This window comes from Vulpes lagopus, chromosome 3, assembly GCF_018345385.1.
Source record: "Vulpes lagopus strain Blue_001 chromosome 3, ASM1834538v1, whole genome shotgun sequence".
Taxonomy (NCBI): domain Eukaryota; kingdom Metazoa; phylum Chordata; class Mammalia; order Carnivora; family Canidae; genus Vulpes; species Vulpes lagopus.
The window spans coordinates 161,143,783-161,162,508 of record NC_054826.1 but is presented as its reverse complement, the minus strand read 5'-3'; the positions used below and the strand labels follow the sequence as shown (position 1 = coordinate 161,162,508).

At 35.0% G+C, this 18,726-nt stretch overlaps 1 protein-coding gene across 1 annotated transcript in view; it reads right to left on the bottom strand.

Annotated features, from left to right (window-relative positions):
• LRRIQ3 (leucine rich repeats and IQ motif containing 3) overlaps nucleotides 1-18,726 on the bottom strand; it is a 160,040-nt gene that overhangs the window by 130,811 nt on the left and 10,503 nt on the right. Inside the window, exon 3 of the mRNA XM_041750740.1 lies at nucleotides 1,594-1,727. Coding sequence (XP_041606674.1) covers nucleotides 1,594-1,727 — 134 coding nt within the window. The remainder of the gene's footprint in view (nucleotides 1-1,593; nucleotides 1,728-18,726) is intronic.

The window sequence follows — 18,726 nt, the reverse complement described above, 5'->3', positions numbered from 1 at the left end:
TCAAATAATGCAGAAAGCACAAGTTATAATAACAATAGCAATGATACTTAAAATAGCAGCTAATAAGAAGGTGCTATGCTTTAGATTCATGATTTTAATTACCACAAGCAAAGAGTGAGTTCAGTCCTGCTTTTAGCCCCTGCTCTCTACCATTCGACATATGAGGAAAGTCAGGTTCAGAACAGTTAAGTTAGGGGTCTAAGGGAACAGCATTTTAAAGAGAAAAATAATTCAAATCAGTCTGCCTTACACCACTGTGATCTGTTATTATTACTTCCACAAAGCTCATTGAAATTCTGTTCACACATGCTAAATATTCTGAAATTGTTTCCATGCATAAGGTTTTGATCTCATGTTACACGAGTATTAGAGGAAATCTTGATTCTAAGAGAGAACTCAGTCTTGGGGGAATAAACTAAAGACTAGTCCCTTTAGATGTTTATTTCATGTAAAGTGCATACTAAATATAAATGGAACATAGGAGATAGAAATAATACTTTAAATAAATAGACACCTGTCAGTCCGTGCCTGAAACTTTCCCCTATTCCGAATCATTGTATGCGCCCTAACTTGTGAGCCCACTCTCTCTTGCAATTTGATCTTGGTTTGAAAACTATAATGAACCTCTTCCTCAGAAGTTTCAGGTACTATATTATGGTCAGTTTTGCTGCTTGTCCCTCATACCTATTTCTCTTTTTCAGGGCTATTGCCATCTGTGGTTCAACACATGCAAGCTAATGCAAGAGAACATTCTCTCGGCCTCACCACTGAATGTTGAATACCATTTCAGTAAAACTTCCTAATCTTACTTTCTCAGGAATGCCCATTGCCCAACTTTAGATCTATTTAATTCTACCTGTATTTCAGGGCTGAATCTCATTTTTTTATCGTCTGAACTCTGCCATTTAGCATCTGGAGATTAAACTACACAAGAATGTTCATTTACTCATCTCATATGTTTGATGTTTGGCACACCTAATACAAAGAGGTTGATTGCAGAGCGTCCTGTCTTATCTCCCACATTACAATGTTGAGCGATTCTTGCAAGAAAAGTCTTCTTCTATTTACAAATGCCAGCCATTGGAAAGGAATACAGGAAATGGAGGGAGGAAAAGACCACTAACCAAAGGATGACTAGATTGATGTGGTAACAGATATTTCAGCAAAATTATCTTCACATCCCCCCAAAATGTGAAATCTTCACATATGATTCATGGTTTATATTTCTATTGTATCCCATGATGTAACATACAGCTTATATTTCTATTACATCCCATTATATGAGAGAAATTCAATATGTTGTCATTGATATTTTTAAGTTTAATATAAGAAAACTATCTGAATTACTCAAATAATGATAAATTTATTAACTAGCTATTTATATGGTGAATTTAAAATAAAAAATAAAAGTATCCATTCAGATCATGCTAAATATTATATTGCTATAGAGTATGTGGTATTTTCCTTAAAACTAGTTCAAATAGTCAAATGTCATTTTGATAGAGAATATAAATGTATATTATTGAAAAATTGCCTTTTCATCACTGATTTATTTTATTTTAATATTCCAGTAGTAAAGAAAAGAAAACATACCTCATGTTTTTCCTAACTAGGAAACCACGTATCCATCTTTGAACAATCAAAACTGGTGAATTATGAGCCAGAATTCCATTAATTTTTGAAATAATATGTTTGATATTATTAATTTCATCATCATAGGTTGATCCCTGTATAAAGAAAATATACGTTAATGTTTATCTTTCATGAAAGTATTTCCAAGGGACATTTTAAAATTGCTAGTCTAATAATATAAACTATTAAAATGCTTACAAGTATCTTGTAGGTATAATAGTTAATAATAAATACATTCTCATTGATTTCATTAGATCATAGTGTCAAGAATTAGTAGCAAAGAATTATTTCAATTTTCGACACAAAATTCAAGACCAATGATGATAAATTTCTTCCTCTTACCTTCTTTTCCCAGTCTAGTATCATAAATATAAAATTTTGAACATAATCATGTTGATCTTTAAAAAGTGTGGAAGGAATAGGTATCCAACAAAACTCTAAAAGTATCCTGTGGATTACCATAGGAAACTGACATATCTTGGATCACAGAATAACTTATAGTAGTCCAAAATTTTGAGGTAGCTTAACTAGAAATGTTGGACACTTTTTTAGGATACAGCTCATTCCTCTGGAATAAAATATTCTATAGTGCCTTTAAAGAAATTATCTCCAAGATCTCTGTTCCTGCAAAATTTTATTTTTATTTTTTAATGTTTTTTAAAGATTTATTTACTTATGATAGACAGAGAGAGAGAGAGAGAGAGAGAGAGAGAGGCAGAGACACAGGCTCCATGCAGGGAGCCCGACGTGGGACTCAATCCCGGGAAGGCAGGATCGCGCCCTGGGCCAAAGGCAGGTGCTAAACTGCTGAGCCATCCAGGGATCCCGTGTTCCTGCAAAATTTTAGATTTGGGATCATAGATTCTCTCTAGTCCACTGGTCATCTGACTGGTTAGAAATAAAGCTACTCTACTTATGTTTTGAAAATAAGGATGATACATTAAGAACTTAACATTTATATTGTTTGTGACGCATCTACCCTGAAAATTACCAACTCCATCATCATATCATGTCCCCTTTTCTGTCTGTACACTCAATCAGCTAAGTAATGCCAGGAAACAAAAATCACAAAGCCTTGCAAATTAGTGCTACTTAAGATTTATATTTACAAACATTCATTGCTAATTAGCAAATGCTTTACTTGGCCCTGGCTTGCTTCCATTTCCAACAGGAGCTACTGCAAACATTCAGTTCAGTACTGTTCTCAACACTCTTTAAGCCTTTTCCCCAGAACTCCCTAAACATCTTTTCATGGAGGAAACAGGGCCATCAAGTATGAATTCCATCAACTAACTCTCTTCCATTCCCTAAATTTAACTATACTCCCATTTAACTCTATTCCTATCTATTCTAAGTAGAAATGCCTTCTAGGAACGTCTGGGGGGCTCAGCAGTAAAGCATCTGCCTCCTGCCTCATACCATGGGTGTGATCCTGGAGTCCCGGGATAGAGTCAGGCATCGGGCGCCCTGCATGGAGCCTGCTTCTCCTTCTGCCTATGTCTCTGCCTCTCTCTCTCTCTCTCTCTCTCTCTCTCTCTCTCTCTATCTGTGTGTGTGTGTGTGTGTGTGTGTCTCATAATAAATAAATAAAATCTTTCAAAAAAAAAAAAAAGGAAATACCTTCTATTCTATCTTAAAAACAAGAAGTATTTCCCTTCCTGTCCAAGAGAGGCACTCCATTGTTATTAAGTCCCACCTCACTCTGTTTCACTATTATTTATCTTCTACTGTCACTATTCTTCTACCTATTAATACACCCATATAAACAATCATATCTAACCCAACCCTCTAACCTTTCTATTTAACTTTTATTAAGAACTCAAATTCCTGAGACAGAATTTCATCTGTCCCTACCTTCTCCTTTCCTTTATCTCAATCCACTGGATTTTACAGCTATCAGATACTTCTACATTGGATATTCCTCCTTCAAATACCTCCCTTGGGTTCTGTAAACCACTCCTTGTAGTTTTCCTATAACTCTTGTTTACTTCTGGACTTCTTAAAGACCTATCCATACCCTGCCTAATGCCACATGGAAAGGATTTTTCTCTATTTGTCACTTCTTGATTTGAATATGCTCTCCAGATTATTGTATCTAATTCATAGCTTCAGTAGTTAACTATGTGCCGATGACTCTCAGATTTCTAGCTTTCAGCCTGAACTCACTATTGAACTAAAGAACAATGTGCTCAAACTGATATTCAGTTAAATTCAACTTTCCCAAACAAGAATCTTCTATCTTAAACTGCTTTCTCATATGGTCTAAGTAAATGATACTAGTGCCCATAATTACCTGACTCAGAAATCCTAAACTCTCTTTTTTCTTACGCTTCTTTATACCCAAATGTTGCTAGATCCTGGATATTCAACATCCCAATATCTGACTTCTCCCTTTTCCTCTAATCTCTGCCATTGCTTTACTGCATGTCTTTAACACTTCCTTAATTTGCTAAAAATTGTCCCGATAACTGAAATCATCCCCACTCCCCCACTCTCTTCGAAGCATAATGTGCACTATTGCTAGAGTGAACTTCCCAATATGCAAATCTGATCACATGGCATATTCCTGCTTATTATATTTCACAGGCACGTCACTGAAAGATCAATTACACATTTTTTGACTTGGCACACAAAATTCTTGATCTAGTCACTTTTTACCTCCATCTCATCTCCCTTCACCCTACATAAGATACCTTCCACAATGGCAATATCCAACCACTTATAACCCTGAAAATTATCTGATAATCAAACCTCAATTCTTTTCACAGATTCCACTCCAGTTTCTTGACTGCCTTTCTCAATTACTTATCTCACTACTTAGTCTTTTGGAGATTCAATTCTTTCCTCCAAGAAGCCTTTCCTGACATTGTTCTGAGTTCAATATCCTTCTACAATATTATCCTGCGCAGCATTCATTTGTCATACTTGACAATCTTGAGTTTTACCTGAACCCTGTGGTCCTAGAAAACAGGAAAGGTAAGAAATTTCCTCACCCCTTCGTTTCAGAAAATGGTATCATCCAAAGAAGCACCCTCTGCTATATTACTTAGATAATACCTATGGATGCCCCTCTAGTTCACCTGACAAGGCCCAGACACAGACCCTCTAAATTCCCACTTGCCCTTTTAAGGATTAAACTCCTTTGTCCCACTGATCGATCAGAACAAAATGCTTGTTAACCAAACTTTGGTTAAGATCCTCTCCTTCCCCTAGGCCCCTGAACTTTGGCCCAACATCAGCCTGAGCCGCCTTATAACCTTCCCTTAACAGCACTTTCCGAGATAAGCAACTCCCAGAATAAAACATTCTCTGGTCTATGATCAAGTCATGCCACTCCCCTTCATCCTGCTTCCCCACACCAGTTCTTTCCAGTCTTATTTACTCTCCCAATAAGAGAAAACAACCTTTGTAGACTGATCTTAAAGATGTTTGAAGATGACTGATCAGTTAGAGCATTCCCCCTATTTCAATAGCCCCTTTCCCTCCATTTTAATAATCCTTTTGAAAAAAATCTCTCCTGTTTTCATTTGTCTTTTATTTGACAAGTTTATGCTATGACACAATTATTGGTCTATCTTTCCCACTTGTAACATAAACTCACTAATCTTTTTTTTTTTTTATCCTATATCTCTAGGACTAAATAGACAACTGCCTGTAACTGGTATTCAACTTTTAGTTGACTATTATATCACTATGTAATAGTAACTTATACATTTCATAATAGTAACTTATACATTTCATATTTGGCTTCCAAGCTTGATTTGGCACCGTCAACCTATTTTTGTAATTCAACTCTTCCTTGGCTGCATTAAGATCATATTCCTAATTTTTCTACCTTTTAAATTTTTATTTCTCAATCTGCTTTACCAGTTCTTTTTCTTTTTCAAACTACATAAATAAACGGCAAAATTTAGGCTTTATTTTTCATCTTTCTGCTCAAATGATCACCTTCTTAGCTACATCTTACTACCTCACATATGCTGCTTATCCACATAGCTATATCTCCTATTAGGAATTACCTCTTAAATTACAATCTACAAAATAAAATTCCAATTCTCTTTCTCTACCTACAGGTCAAAAACTGAAATAATTGGGGCATCTGCATGGTGTAGTTGGTTTATCATCCAACTGGTTAACTAAAACGGACTTGGTTTCAGTTCAGGTTGTGAGATTGAGCACTGTAGTCTGGCTCAATACTCATTGCAGACTCTGTTTAAGGCTCTCACTCCCTCTACCCCTCCCCTCCATGCTCTCTCTGAAATAAGTAAATAAATCTTATCTTAAAAGGTGTGAGGGTAGAATGCCTGGGTGGTTCAGTTGGTTGAGCCTCTGACTTTTGGTTCACGGCAGGTCTTTATCTCAGGGCTGAATTCCAGCCCTGCATTGGGCTCCACACTCAATGTGAAGTCTGCTTGATATTCCTTCACTCCCTCTTTGGTTGCCCCTCCCCATGCTCCTGCTCTCTCTCAAAATAAATAAATAAAATCTGTAAAAAACAAAACTGAATTATCTCCCCCATTTGAAAACATCTGCAACTCATGCCTCATACTGCATTACATACACAGTCATTAACACTATTCTTCACCTTGTCATCTAAGTAATAAACCCACATTCCTTCTTCCCCTTCCCTTTACCATTCAATAAATTCACTGATTTCCATCAAATAAATAACTCTTCAATCTGTTACCTATAATCTATATGCCCTACCAGTTTACAAATCAGTTGTTATAAACCAGAGCCCACCCCTCATGATTTCTTTAAATTTCCCTTCACTCCAAAATTACAGAATATATGATAATTTTTCTAGTATGAAAATTGGATCATGGTAAATTGTTAAATATTTCCCCAAGATCTTGCAAGATAAAGCCCTATCTCCCTAGTATCACATATAATACCCTTTGCCATAATAATCCTATTTTTGTCTCCAGCATCATTTGAAATGCCCAACCATGTCTTCTAAACTGTAACACTAAATTACTTGTTGCCAGTTGATTGCGCCAAGCTCTAGCACTACCTCTGTGCCTTTGCAAATGTTCTTCACTCTGCCTCACATACTATACACTCGCCAACATCTCACCTTGCCTAAGGATTTATATTTAAAAATCTCATCTGAAATATACTTTGCTTTTTTCCTTCTTCCATGACCAGAGACTTGAACTTTAAAGATGTTTAAGGAAAATATATTCAGTTCTTTCACAGATTTTGCTCTATACTAATATCCATGACATTGGAAAAAAATATACTTCTTTATTGTTTCTCCTGACTTTGCTTTCTCTATTAAATAAACTCCTATTCATGTGTGGTAGATATCTTGGAACTCACTTCCATGTTTTATATGTTTTTCTTCATCATTTTCATGTATATTCTCAATTTGTTAAAGCCATTCTGTCAAAGGCCAGCTTTCTCATATTGAGTTTTCTATTACCTCTTCAACTACTCTGGCTAAGCTATGTGGCTGACACTAAGCTCCTTTCTGAAGTTCCTGACTGTCCTATCACAGAGAAGTCCTGTCTCATACTAGTTTGCTATTCATTGTAATCCTTCCTATACTGTACACGTTAAAAAGAAAATCACAGACCCAAGATGGAGTTGCTTCTGCTAGGCCAAGTCACCAAACTGGGACTTACTTAATACCTAACCTATAGTTCCAACCTCCCCCAGAAATGCAGATTAACCAGTCAGGAATTACTAACCAGAACCAATAAGGTAATCTGTCACATGAGACCTCTTCATACTCCAGAGGAAGATGAGGTAAATCTACTTAGTAAGACCCCTTGCCTGCCCTTCTACCTATGGAAAGGTGAACTGGCCTGGAACAATTTTTTTCTTTCTTTTTGCTAAGAACTTCTTTGCTCCACCCTATTTCCTATAAAAAACCTTCCATTTTGTATAACTCCTCCTTGGAGCTCCTGTCTACTTGCTAAATGGGATGCTGACTGATTGAAGAATAATGTAAAGTCAATTATATTCTCAAATATACTCAGTTGAATTTTGTTTTTTAACAAACCTTTCCACAGAACTTATTCTGTGACTTTTAACAATGGACTCTATCTGCCACTGTTCTACTATTACCCTTGACAAATAAAAGGATTTGCAGAATCCCCTCTAGTTCCTACTATTTTCTTATACATATCAGGAATAATGGCATTAAGTCAGGTAGAGCTAGTTTCTGCCTTTGCCTTAGTCCCATCTTCACTGTGCCTGAAAAACAATCTTCACTATGATTAAAAGCACTTTTATGAAATAATCTTTTATTTAAATGTTATCCTTTATTGGTTTCTGGAAAAGATGTGATTTCCTCTAATTTTTATGTTTCTTTGTTCATTGCATTTGGGCTCATGGTGTGTGTGTGTTCAGGGTAGTAAAATATGCCACCAAAATATCACTGTAAAAGTTCAAGATTTGCCTCCCCAAAATGTGCCCCTGTGGTATATGGATTATTCTGAGCAGTAGGTACTTAAACATAGCAGAGTCAGGGAGAGGCTTATGCCAAACATCCTTTATCTACCTAAAGACAGATCCTTCAAAAGGCATTAAGTTCCCATAAATCCATTCCCCAGGTGTTTCAACATCAGAGATAGCTTTTATCGCAAAAGAGGTTAGAAGAAGAGTAGGAGTGGGTACCACATCCAGAAGATCTTTGTCACAAATTCCCATCATTCTTCTAAGGACCCATTTATCTTCCCTAAAAAGCATTTCCTTTCTCATTAGAAGTCTACATTCTCCCTCTCCTTTCCCTATTAATGCTAGTTAAGCATGAATCCTAAGATATCTCAGGGAGTTCCTCATTTTCCCTCTGGCTACCTCTCATGTATAAATGAGAGATATACTTTTTAGTCTACCTCTGTTTGTCTATTGTTAATTTGCATTTTATTACAAAGGTCTCAGCCAAGAATTCAAGACAGTAGAGGGAAAATAATTTTTCCTCCCCTATGTAAGTAGCTCAGGACCACAGTAGATTGAGTGCATAGATAAGAAGTGAGGGGAGAATACAATAGGGAATTTAGATGACTGGGCTTAAAGGTGGTCCTGGTCAGATGCTACAGTAGTCACCAGCAGAGAACATCAAGCTCATACTTAAGTTTACAGCAGAGTACCATTTTGTACCAAAGCATGAAGAATTTCTTCTCCTTAAAGACAGAAACAATAATCATCAGCTGTGGGCAGGGTTAGTATCCTTGCCAGAAAGCAAGCAATCTCTAGACAATAAAGTTACCTTGGAAAATGCCAATAAAGATATCTCTGCAAACTTGTACAAATGCCATAAACCATTTGGTATCTGAGGACAAACGGACATATCCTATTTGTGAGGGAAAGTAATGCATTTCCTGGTTTAAATCCCAGTTCTAGCACTTACTAGCTCTGTAACCCAGGGTAAGTAACCTATCTGTCCCCTGCTCATCATCTATAAAATAGAGATAACAATGGTACTACCTCACTGAGTTGTGAAGGAATATTTGTAAAGCACTTAGAACAGAGGCTCAAACATTTCAAGCATCCAAACAATGTTATTTGCCAACAGTTTTATAGTCATACTTACACTGATACAGTTTTAGAGTTTACAAAGCATTTTTATAAACCTTATTTGATATGCAAAAAATTAGTCTAAAGGAATTTACTAAGTAATTCATTCAACCAACACAAATCAAAATTATGAAATCAATAAATTAACTCTGAAAGATAATTAGTACTAATATTTTCAATCCAATAAAGGGAATTAAAGTATTACAGTAAACTTTTGGCAATGAACAACATATGCTTAAGCAAAAAAATTACAAAAATCAAGAAAACAGATGGTACAATACTGTAATATCTGTACTGTACAGCTTGCTATTGTAATCCCGGGATGAAAATGTGGGTGTTGCTAACTCTGGTATAAAACATAATGAATTATTTCAAAAGAATAGCAAGGACTTTTATAACTAACACGGAAAGGGCTACTTTGTGTTCTATCCAGAAGAGTAGTTTGAAATACAAATTCCAAAATTATATTCTATTCAAAGTGTATATAATTATGTAAAAAAGATTCTCAATTATTTTAATATTCTTAATATAGTCATACTTACTTAAATTTGTTTTTTTACCCTAGTCTCATGTTTATATTTCTTCTACATGTATCTGGTCCATGATGTCTATCCTTTTCTATTCCATTTGTGACTTTCCCATCAGAATTTCCTAATTTGGCATATACTTTCCCAACATATTTAAAAAATGTAAGTCGTGCTAACCCCATAAGTATCTATTTCAAATAAAGCAAACCCACAGTTTTTATCTTTTTATTCCATCAGAAAGCACATTAATGAATGACCTACTCACTTAATAATCACATGAAACAGTAGAAATCTATGTGAAATTCCCCACATTAAGATTTTGTATTATTTTAAATCAGTATTTCTTAAGATTACTTGGTAAACATTTTGGGAACACTAGTCTATTTTCAAGTTTAAAAAATTCACCTAAGAACCACTGAATAGCTTAAAATAAAAATTTATAATGATAATAATATAACAGTATAGAAGTTTCAGAAAAGAAGAAAAGCACATACTAGAAAAAAAAAACGTACTCAAATTTCTACCACTCATAATTATTATCATTTTTAAAATATTCATTTCCAAATACTTTTCCAACTCTGTAACTTATCTTTTCATTCACTGAACACGGTCTTTTCCAGAGAGATAAATTTTTTAATTTTGATGAAGTTCAACTAATCATTTTTTTTCTTTTAAAGATTATGTTTTTGGTGTCAGGTCTAAGAATGTTTTTTCCTACTCCTACATCCCGAAAATTTCCTTCAATTTTTTTCTTTCTAAAAGCTTTATACTTTTAAGCTGTACATTTAACTTCCTGATCCATTTTGAGTTAATTTTTGTATGAGGTGTGAAACAGGTTGAGGCTCATTTGTGTGTGTGTGTGTGTGTATGTGTATGTCTGTGTCTGTGTATACCCAATTACTACAGTACATTTATAGAAAAGGCTATATTTTCTCCATCAAATTACTTATATCTTTATAAAAATTCAGTTGAACATATTGTAGGAACCCATTTTTAGGTTTTCTGGTCTGTTTCATTGATCTATGCTCACCAATATCACATAGTCGAAATTACTATAGCTATGTAAGTATCAAAATCAGGTAAACTGATTCCTATCACTTGTTTTTCAAAGTTGTTTTAGTCATTCTAATTCCTTTACCTTTCCATAAAAAGTTTAGAATGCCTTTTCTGCTTATACCTACAGAAAATTCTGCAAGATTTTGATAGGAATTGCATTATCCCTATATATTAATTTGGAGAGAACTGAAATGTTATTATGTTGAATATCCTAATTCATGAATGTGCTGTCTTTCCATTTATTTCGATCTTTGATTTTTTTCATCAGTGTTTTACAGTATTCAGCATACAAGTTCTGTGCAAGTATTGTTAGACATACCTAATTATTTCATCTTTCTAAGTGATTAAAAATAGTATATTTTTAAATTTTGGTGTCCATGGGTTCACTGTAGTATATATAAATTTGATTGATTTTTGCAATGTTTATCTAACATACTATATGGCCTTACTAACCTCACTTTTTACTTTTAAGAGATTTTTTTTGTGGATTCTTTGGGATTACCTACAGAGGTAAAATAGAGAGTTTTATTTCTTATTTTTTCATCTTTTTTCACCTTATTGCACTAGCTACACTGCCCAGCACTATGTTGGCATGAGAAGAGATGGTGGGTGTCCTTGTGTCATTACCTCTCTCGGGGAGAAATTATTCCGTTTTTCACCATTAAGCATAAAGTTAGCTGTTAATTTTTATTTTATTTTCTTTATAAATAATGGAAGTTCTCTATGCCTATTTTTCTGAGGTGGTTTGTTTTGTTTTGTTCATGAATGGATGTTGAACTTGGCCAAACTTGGCCTAAAACTTTTTCCCCATTAACTGATATATGATAGTTGATATATTTTTCTTTCATCTTTTGATATGGTAAACTACATTAAATGATTTTGAGCAAGCCTTGTATCCCTGGAATAAGCACCATTTGCTCACGGTATATAGTTATTTTCACATACTGAATTCTATCTACTAACATTCTGTTAAGGATTATTATGCGTATATTCATGAGGGATACTGGTGGTCAGTTTTCTTTTTTGGTACTGTCTTTGCTTTTGGTATCAAGGTACTTTAACTTTATGAAATAAATGGGAGGTGTTCCTTTTATTTTCTAGAAGAAATAATAAAATTGTAAATGTTTGGGAGAAGGAATGTTTCCTTCTTTCTGCTTACTTTAGGTTTATTTTGCTCTTGTTTTTCTTAGATCTTGAGAGGGGGAATCTCAGACTGTTGATTTGAGGATTTTCCTCTTTTCCAAAATATGCATTTAGTACTAAAAATTTCGCTCTCAGCATTGCTTTAGCTGTGTCCCACAAATTTTGGTAGGTTCTACTTTTATTTTAATTCAATTTTTTTCTCCTTGATACTATATCTTTGATCTGTAGATTTCGTAGAAGTTTGTTGCTTAGTTTTCAAGTTTTGGGGATTGTAGTCTTATTTTTCTGTAGTCAAAGAATACACCCTGTATGATTCAAATTGTTTTAAATTTGTTGAAATTTGTTCTATGAAACAGGAAATGACGTACATATGATTGGACATTTGAATGTCTATTCTGATGTTGCTGGTGGAGTTAGGTTCTGTTGGTTGATAGGGTTGTAGAGTTTGCCTTTGATTACTTTTGATTTCCCATCCTTTTATTTTCAACGTGCCTATATCATTGTGTTTGAAGTTTCAGGTAGACAACATATACTTGGGCTATATTTTTAAATCCTCTTTGCCATATCTATCTTTCAATTGGTACATTTAAGCCATTTAAGTTTAATATAAATTTTAATGTAATTACTGATAGAAAAGGACAACTCTGCCATTTTATGTTTTCTATTTGTTTTCTCTGCTTTTTGTTTTCATATTCTTACTTTCCTACTACTTAAAGAATTTGAGAACTCCATTTATATTCTATAGTGTTTTTTGTGCATTCTATTTTTTAGAACTTTCTTACACACACATAGTCAAATGATGTCACCAATTTACTCATTAAAATGAAGTGTAAAAAAATAAATAAATAAAAAATAAAAAATAAAATGAAGTGTAAAAGACTTACCTTTCTTTATAGCTCTGCCTTTTTAATAATTTTAAGTATTTTATACATATATTTAGATCAGTGTTATGATTTATCAGATATATTATTCACCAATATCTTCTGTAATTTTGTTAGCTGCCTTTCATTTTGTTGATAGTTTCCTTTGCTGCACAGAAGCTATTTAGTTTAGTTAATATTTGCTTTACATACTTTTTTTTTAAATTAATTTATTTATTTATGATAGAGAGAGAGAGAGAGGCAGAGACATAGGCAGAGGGAGAAGCAGGCTCCATGCACCAGGAGCCCGACGTGGGATTCAATCCTGGGTCTCCAGGACCGTGCCCTGGGCCAAAGGCAGGCACTAAAGGGCTTCTATGTCAAATGCATAAATACTTACAAATGCTACATACTCTTGCTGGATTGACCCTTTTATCATTATAATGACTTTTGACTTAAAGTCTATTTTTGTATATATATATACCTACCCCATTTTTCTTTTGGTCTCTATTTGGATGAAATACCTGTTTCCATTTGCCTGGAATATCTATTCTTTTCATTTTTCAGTATATTTTCTGTTGTTCACATCAATTAATTTATACTATTCTATCTTCTGTTTTCCCTCATTCTTTAATCTTCACCCACCATTCTGCTGTTAAGTTCATCTTAACAGAGCTTCTTATTTTGGTTATTGTATCTTTGAGTTCTCAAATGAGCATGTTTCTTTTTCTCTATTACATAGTTGAAGCTTTCTATTTGTACATGTTTCAAGTATGTTTATAATTAATCATTGAAGCATTTTAATGATAGCTGCATTAAAAAAATTTATCAGGAAGGGCAGCCCTGGTGGCTCAGCGGTTTAGCGCCGCCTTCAGTCCAGGGCGTGATCCTGGAGACCTGGGATTGAGTCCCACGACAGGCTCCCTGCATGGAGCTTGCTTCTCCCTCTGCCTGTGTCTCTGCCTCTTTCTTTCTCTCCCTCATGAATAAATAAATTAAATATTTTTTTAAAAAAATGTGGTGAGAGGGCACTTGGGTGGCTCAATCCAGTTAAGTGTCTGCCTTCCACTCAGGTCATGATCCCGGGGTCCTGGGATCAGGTCCTATGTCTGGCCCCAAGCTCCCATGGGGAGTCTGCTTCTGCCTCTGCCCCTCCCCCTACTCATGCAAGCTCTCTCTCTCTCTCTCAAATAAATAAAGTAAATATTTAAAAACAATTATCAGAAAGTTTTAAACAGTGAAAGCATCTCAGGATTAACATCTATTGTCTCTTCATTCAGTTTAAGATCTTCCTAGTTCTTTATATGTTGAGTGTCTATTGATTGAAACCTAGGCATTTTTGTATTATGTTCTAAAACTTTCAATATCATTTAAACCTTCTGTTTTAGCTGGCTTTCTCTGATATTGTTCCAGCAGGGGCAATGGATGTCACTATCTTGTTACCAGGGGGACGTAGAAGGATGTCACTATCTCCCTCCAGGGGGAGGTAGAGGTTCAGACTTACCACCATTCAAGCCTCTATTAACCTCCAAGGTGGGGGGTGGGCTTCTCATTAATTCTGGGTAGAAGTGGGAATTTCCACTTTCATGTGGTCTTTATTGACATGGCTATGAGAGTGGCCTTGTTACAGCTCGGAAATAGCAAAAGTTCTGTGACATCATCCCAGTGAGTAACTGGATTGCCTCATTAGAGCTTCATGAGGATGGAAGTCTAGGCTTTCAACTCAATCTATGATGGCTGGCTTGGGTGGAAATGGAACCAAAGTTTTTTTTTTTTCTTTTTCTTTCCATTGTTTTAACTGGAATAGAATGGTTATTGTCTGAAAGCCAACTGTCTTACTAGAATGAACCTTTCTTGGTTGTTTGGACAGAGAGAGCAGGTACTTTGATATTTTGTTTATTTGGTTAAATCCTTTGGTTTTTAGGTTACTGACTTCTTTAGCTTTAATTTTAGGATATAAAAAAAAAATGAAACAAAAACAGCAAAATAGGGAATTCATTCACCACTGCATCATTGCTCAAATTCTGACTGTCCTAGCCAGTCAGCCTCTGCTCTTCAACACTCGGTCTTTTTATGTATGTTTCACATATAATGTCCAAGGAATTTATATAAGACATAATATATACAGACATACCTTGTTTTATTATACTTTGCTTTATTGTACTACATAAAATCTGCATTTTTTACAAATTAAAGGTTGTGGTAACCCTCCATTAAGCAAGTGTATTGATGCCATTTTTACCCATACCGTTTGCCCACAACCACCTGTATGTCACATTTTGGTAATTCTCACCACATTTCAAATTTTTTTCATTACTTTATTTGTTACGGTGATCTGTGATCAGTGACTAAAATTCACTGTAAACTCAGATGATGGTTAGCACTTTTTAGCAATAAAAAGTATACATACTACAATACATATACTTTATACATACTACTATAATATTACATACTTAATGGATTATAGTATAAACTTAAATTTTATATGAATTGGAAATATTTATTTGAGTTACTTTAATATAATATTTGCTTTATTGTGTTGGTTTGATATGAAAACTACAATATCTCTAAGGTATGCCTGTAGTATTATATAATACATTATATCACAAAAAATAACTATATAACACATATAATGTACAGGAAATTGAATTATACTTTGCAAGAGAAATATCTAATCTATCTTCCTAGAAGCAGAATTCTGTGTCCTGAATTTTTAACAAAATGTTCATTAAGTGTGTTCCCTCTGTACTGTAATAGTTTCTACTTAGTCGTAAATTTCTAAAACTATTTATGTTTTTGTATAATATCATTTTGTATATTAGTGCTCAAAAATCTCTTTAGTTGTAGCTATTATTTTCTTATATCAATTGAAATGGTTATTATTTTGCCATTTAATGTTTTGTGTGATAAATTCTATATTAAGACTAATTTTAAGTCTTTTGCTTTATTCTACATATATATATTTTAAGATTGTATTTATTTATTCATGACAGACACACATAGAGAGAGAGAGAGAGAGAGAGAGAGAGAGGCAGAGACACAGGCAGAGGGAGAAGCAGGCTCCATGCAGGGAGCCTGACGTGGGACTGGACTTTGGGTGTCCAGGATCACACTCCAGGCTGAAGGTGGCGCTAAACCGCTGGGCCACCCGGGCTGCCCTACTTATATATTTACTTAGCATTTTACTTTTAGTTTTTCGGTATTACCTTAATTTTTGGACTTTTCTTCCTAATAGCCATCTTGAAATTGGTTTTTACACTTATAATAAATTTACAATTATTTACATTTACTTATAATCATATCACATTCACAAATGTAAATATATAGTAATTTTTATCAACATAGTCTTACTTTTGACAATGTCTTGTGATTTTTTTTATATATCATATAGGTTATATTTTCTTCTTTATCTTTCTTTTATTTTTAAAAGCAAAAATATAAATTCTACAATATGTCATCTGCATTATCTATTAAGCATAAGTTTACTTTCAAATATCTACTCGGTCATTATATTTATGCATTTTTTTAAATTTATTCATGAGAGACACAGAGAAAGAGAGAGAAAGGCAGAGACACAGGCAGAGGGAGAAGCAGGCTCCATGCTGGGAGCCTGACATGGGACTTGATCCCAAGACCCCAGGATCAGGCCCTGTGCTGAAGGCGGCACTAAACCATTGAGCCACCTGGGCTGCCTGCATTTTTCTTTTTGATACTTACATTGGAATTAAGAAAAAAAAAAAAACTGATGCTGAATGTTTGATCTAAAAATCTCTATTTTGGGGTAAGAGCTAAAATGGCAGAGCAGTAGGAAGAACCTAGGCTTTCCTCTCCCTCAAACACAGCTAGATAAATACCAAATCATTCTGAATACATAAGAAATCTATCTGAGGACTGACAGAACGAATTGCACAATGAGAGAGAAGAGACCACATCGTGGAAGGCAGGAGGTACAGAGATGTAGCTGGGTAGAAAGGGATTGAGGGTGCTGTGGAGGGGAGGGAGCCTTAGTCAGAGAAGGAGAGAGAGAGAGAGAGAGGAGCACACAGGGAATCACACAAGGAAAATATTTTCCCAAAGCCATTGATGGGGGAAAACAAGAGGGGCTGATTTTCGTGAGTTTTTAAAAACAGCAGGTCTGTGGTATGGCCAGTGTGGAGCCCTGAGGGTGCTGCAGTGCTCCAGTGGAGAAGGAGGGCAGATAGCCTGGGGACAGACTATAATTTGAGCATCCCTGGGGACACAGTGGGAAAGGGGGCTTCTCCTTCTTGAAGCACATGTAAGAAGGGTGGCATTGCCTCTCCAGAGACAAAGGAGCCAGTGGGCACCATTTTTCTTGCCACCCCTCACCATAGGCACGGAGACACCTGCTGAAGGCAGCTAATCTGGACACTAGCTTCTTGCTGTCCAAACTTCATACCCATGTACTTTGATACAACTGCCCATCTGGAACAAACATGCATCAGTCCTAGAGCATCAAGACCCTCCTCCAGAGGACCAGCACAGATCCCCACCATGCCAGGTCCCTAAAGTTTGGAGTTTTAAAACTCAGCTGGCCCCCCCAAATGCACCACATCTACTGACCATATAGTTCTACAAAATTTCAGCTCTAATGGAAATAGCATCAGGTCTCTTTTAACAAGCAGAACAGAGCATATCTAGTTAAAATTCACCATACTCTCTGGTCAAGGTTTAAATACTCCCCACTTCAGGCAAGAGGAAACTGCAGAGGGATGACCTGAGGGAAATAGCAGCCACAACACAGCAATAAAGTGCACACAACATATACCAGATACACTTCCTGAAGCATCAGGCCCTGGACATATATGACCTTTTCTATATAAAGCCATTACTCTCAGGAGCATGAAACATAATAGATTTTCCTAACATACAGAAGAAGACAAAGACCTAGACAAAATACCAACACCAACCAACTCATCCCAAAAGAAAGAACAAGAAAAGGTCATAACCAGAGATCTAATTTAAAAAGATATAAGTTAAACACCTAATCCAGAATTTAAAGCAACAATCATAATGATACTAGCCAGGCTTTAGGAAAATATAGAAGATACCAGAAAATCCCATAATGCGGAAATAAAAGATGCTAAAAATTAGGCTGCTTAAAGATTAAAAAGAAAAAAAACTACAACTGAGATGTATAACAGCTAGATGTAATGATCACAAGGTTAGAAGAGGCAAAGGAACAAATAAGTGATACAGAAGATAAAATTATGGAAAATAATGAAGCTAAAAGAAAAGGGAAAGAAAAATATTGGATCACAAATGTAGACTGAAGGAACTCAGTGACTCCGTAAACTGTAATAAAATTTGTATCATATGAGTCCCAGAATAAGAAGAGGAAAGGAAGAAGAGGTTTATTTGAGGAATTTATAGCTAAAAATTTCCTCAATCTGGGAAGGAAACAGATCCAAATTGAGGAGACACAGAGAATTTCCATCAAAATTAACAAAAGCAGGCTAACAACAAGACATATCATATCTTAATTTGCAAAATATAGAGATAAAGAAAAAATCCTAAAAGCAGCAAGAAGTGAAGTCCCTGACTTACAAAGGAAGACAAATAAGATTAACAGCAGATTTCTCCACAGAAACTTGGCAGACCAGAAGAAAGTAGTAAGATATATCAACACTGAATGGGAAAAATCTACAGCCAAGAAGACTCTATCTAGCAAGGCTTCAGGCTATCACTCAGAAGAGAAGGACAGTTTCCCAAACAACAAAAACTAAAGAAGTTTGTGACCACTAAACTAGCCCTGCAAGAAATACTAAAGGGGACTCTTTGAGTAAGAAAGACAGATAAAAAGTGATAAGGACTAGAAAGGAATAGAGAAAATCTCCAGAAACAAACAAAAAACAAGTAATAAGATGACACTAAATTCATATTTATCAATAATTTTTCTGAATGTAAATGGACTAAATGCTTCAATCAAAAGACATACGGTATCAGAATGGAAAAAAAAAAAAAAC